Source organism: Crocuta crocuta, unplaced genomic scaffold, assembly GCF_008692635.1.
Source record: "Crocuta crocuta isolate KB4526 unplaced genomic scaffold, BGI_CrCroc_1.0 scaffold110, whole genome shotgun sequence".
NCBI classification, from domain to species: Eukaryota; Metazoa; Chordata; class Mammalia; order Carnivora; family Hyaenidae; genus Crocuta; species Crocuta crocuta.
The window spans coordinates 2,651,438-2,655,140 of NW_027527386.1; the positions used below are offsets into that span (position 1 = coordinate 2,651,438).

At 65.8% G+C, this 3,703-nt stretch overlaps 1 protein-coding gene across 3 annotated transcripts in view; it reads right to left on the reverse strand.

The window, feature by feature from the left end:
* Positions 1–3,703, reverse strand: part of NFIC (nuclear factor I C) — a 43,590-nt gene that overhangs the window by 2,919 nt on the left and 36,968 nt on the right. The window contains exons 8-9 of one of the 3 annotated variants that reach the window (XM_077748707.1): positions 3,423–3,570; positions 1,433–1,518 (exon numbers count right to left, since the gene is read on the reverse strand). The exons of 1 other annotated variant lie outside the window; for it this stretch is intronic. In XM_077748707.1, coding sequence (XP_077604833.1) covers positions 1,433–1,518; positions 3,423–3,570 — 234 coding nt within the window. The remainder of the gene's footprint in view (positions 1–1,432; positions 1,519–3,422; positions 3,571–3,703) is intronic. One more of the 3 variants, XM_077748771.1, reaches the window with a different exon arrangement.

Consider the following 3,703-nt stretch of genomic DNA (forward strand, 5'->3'; position numbering starts at 1 on the left):
GGACGTGGGGTTGGGGGAGGGAGAGAGGAAATACATGGCTTCCAGAGCACTGGGGGCGGGAGTATCCACAGCAGGACTTAGAGAGGGTGGCCCACAGGGTACCCCAAAATTCAAAGCGGGGAGTCCTGGAGTCACCCCAGCTTTCTGGGTAAGTCTGAGCAAGTAATCCCTGTCTGGATCCTGGCCGGAAGAGCACGTAATGTTTGGGGGCGTGGAAGGAACGTGGGACAGTGTCTTCGCCTTTGGTGCCCTTTCTAGATGAAACTGGTCTGGCTTTGAAGGCTCCAGGCCCTTCAAAGACTCTTTCCTTGGAGGCGTCCAAGGCCAGAAAAAGAGACGGAGGTTCAGAGTGGGTAGAGTAGAGCCAGGCGTGAGCACTCACTGCTGAGGCCCGGGCAGGGAGGGAGGATGGCTGGGTCCTCCCGGCCCAGGCGGAGGTGGGGGGGAGGCCAGCACGCACTCCGTCTCCTCCTCTGCCGCCCGTGGACTCTGGTGCGGGAAAGCCTCCCCCAGTCCCCGAGCCACCCCAGGTGGCCCTCGAGGTCCCACCAACGCCCACGCTCTGTGGCTCTGGCGACTGGGAGGCACCAGGGAGCCCTGGGCGGCTCTCTCTGCGCATCTGAGCACTGGAGGGCCTGCCTCCCCAACAAACGCCAGGGGGAGGGGGTCCGGGGTCCAGCCGCCCCCACCCCCCACCCCCCCCACTGTCTAGCAACACACTCCCAGCCAGCACGCGGCACAGACTCAGACCCCAGCCCTGCGGGAAGCTGATAGCCACCTGTCTTAGTTCTGGACCCGTGGCTTTGCCCCCCCCACTGCTGTGCAGCCTCAGGCAACTGGCTCTTCCTCTCTGAGCCTCCTGTCCTGCCTTGACCCACCCCGCACCCTCGCCCACACACAGCCGCGGCAATGCCTGCTCTGCCTCTGCTGCTCCCCTCTCTGCCTTGTGGACTAGAGCCTGGGGTGGGGGGTGCGCATGCTCTCCTGGGAGGCCCCACCTCCTGCCAGGGGCTGCCTCAGTTTCCCCACCTGCCCCTGGAGTCCTAGAGTCCACTGCTGCCCTCTGCCCTCCTTTCTCACGGTCCCTCCGGCCAGCAGCACGGAAGGGGATGTGGGCTGGGGGGGTGCAAGCTTGGGCTGGTGCTGTGTCATCCTGGGCAGACGGCCTCGCCTCTGTGGGCCTCAGTCTTCCTGTCTGTACAACGGGCCTGGGGCGGTAACAAAGCCCGGCCTCGCAGGAGCTGTGCCGTGAGGGTCCCCCGCCACGAGGTGACACGCAGGGTCCAGGGCCGCACCACGACGCTGGGCGTGGGCTCGAGGCCCTGGAAGGGTGTGGGAAGCTGGCCCCCCGAGCCCAGGGTGCCGCTGGAGGGGTCAGGCCCCTCTGCCCTGCCCCTCCCCGCCCCCCACCAGCCGGCCTCGTGGCCCCTACCTGTGCCTGATAAATGCCTGCTGGATCCCTGGGTCCTAATCCCACAAAGGGACGGTTTGCAGGGGACGCGCCGGGCGTAGAGCGGGCTGCGGGGAGGAGAGAGACCGAGAGCCCGTTAGCAAAGGCGGCTGCGCGGGAGCACCCAGAGAGGGTGGCCGCTGCCCAGGGCCACACAGCCGGGCCTTTGCGCCCGGCGCCGCCGGGCCTGCCGCCCTCCCCAGCCGATCCGGGTCACCCCGAAAAGCCCACGGTCCCGGGCCCTGGGGTCACCCAGGCGGGGCATCTGCTGAGAGCGAAGGCACAAGATGAAAGATTCATGATCAGAAACCGCCTGTGAATTATTCAGGGTGCGCCGCCCTGCTCCCGTGGCCTGCAGCCCGCGCGGGGCGCCATGAATTATTGAGGGCGCTTTACTGATTAACTTTCCTCGCGGAGGCTGCTCGGGGAGGCGGGCGTTTGCAGGCACATGCGCGCACGCACACACGTTGACGTGTATGCTTTCATCTCGCCCGGTACGGTTTCTTGGCGAATAAATAATACACGGCTCAGGGCTGCCCGGGGTCCCAGGCGGGACGGTCCCTTGGTGGCATCAGCCAGGGTCAGGTTCGTGGGAGGCGTGAGGCTCTGGGAAGGGGGTCTGGCGGGGGGAGGGGCAGGCTGGACTTGCAGGTGAGATCTGGCCGGGGGCAGGTGGGGAAGGAACTCAGGTCTACGCCAGGGACCGGGCACAGTCCCATTTAACCCGCAGTGGCCTCGATCTAGCAAATGGGATTATGAGCCCACTGCACAGTTGAGGGAGCAGACAAGGTGGTGACACTCCCAGTGTATTTGCCCTCGACCCTGCCGTGGCATCGACGGTGCTCCCTGATCTGCCCCGTCCACTTGCTCCCCATGGCCCTACGACGGGGCCCTCTGTGACTGTCCCATTTTGCAGCTGAGAAAACAGAGGCTCAGAGACGGGAGAGCATTTCTCCAAAGACACACAGGGAGTGAGCTGCAGAGATGGGATTCAACCCTAGCGCTCTGCACCGCACGTGGTCCCCGGAGGAGGCCCCACCGTACGCGAAGCTGCCCACGGCCCTGGAAGGCCGTGGATGCTGGCGGCGTGGGGTGCACATGTGGGGAGGGGCGAGTGGCTGGCCCCTCCTGCTCAGGTCAGGAACCTCATTTGGGGAGGAAGGGAAGGAGATGCTCAGAGACCGCGTGAGGGCCAGACTAAGGGTCTGGGGTCTCTGAGGCCATCTGCTCAGGGATGGCCTCACGGGACGGCCCAGAGTACAGTGGCCTGGAGAGTGGATGGCCCCCCAGCCTGCACAGGGGTCCAGGGAGAGGCTGGGTGCAGGGCTGATGGGTGCACCTCGGGAGTGCATTCTGGGAGCCCCTTCCCGGCTGGCAGTGGTGCACAAGGGACCAGCAAGTTGTCACCTGGGACCATGTCTGGAGCGTGGAAAGTTCTAGAAGGCGAGGCAGTTAACTCAAGGCCTTCTGGGGTCAGGTGGGGGCTGTCCCATCTAAAGGTGTGGCCCAGCCTGGGTCACCAGCAACAGGAGCTGGGCCCCATTTCTGCTGCTTTTTTCCCCCAAGAGTCTAGAACTCCGGAATTTTCCAGTGAACCATCCTGTTTCTGAGACAACAACAAAGTCTCCTTTTCCACAAACACGAGGCATCTGGGGGCTCCCTCTGCCCCCAGGGCCAGCAGTCTGAGGTCTTCGTTACTGCCGCCCGCTCGCTGCACAGAGCAGGGCACTTGCTAGCGGGCAGCAGGCGCGCAGGGACCCCGGACAACCCCCCCGCCCCCGCCGGGCTCTCCTGCTGCTCTCTCAGGCTGCTTTGGGGCCATGTGGGCCTCCACCTGGGGACCCACCAAACTCACCAGCAACCAGCGGGCCGGGCCTGAGCCCTGGGCCCCAGCAGTCGGGGAGGGGAGGGAGGGGAGGGGGCCCCTCAGGGACACCCGCCCTGCCACGGGCACCGCGTCCCGAGTGCTTACAGGGCGAGGTCGGCGACGTGCTTCCTCCCTCGGAGGTGGGTTTGGTGGCAGGGGGGAGCGCCAGCCGCGGCAGCCCAGGGGGCGGGGGCGCCAGCATCTGAGCAGAAAGGCAGTGACTGGACATTTTGAGCTGAGCACTTCCATTTAACTGGGAACAGAGAGACAGGAGGTTAAGGCAGCGGCGCCCCTGCCCCGGGCGGCCGCGTGTGGGCTCTGCAGGGGGGCGGGGGGCTGAGCGGCAGCAGGGCCAGCCGGCCGTGACCGGGGCGAGTTTGGTGGGT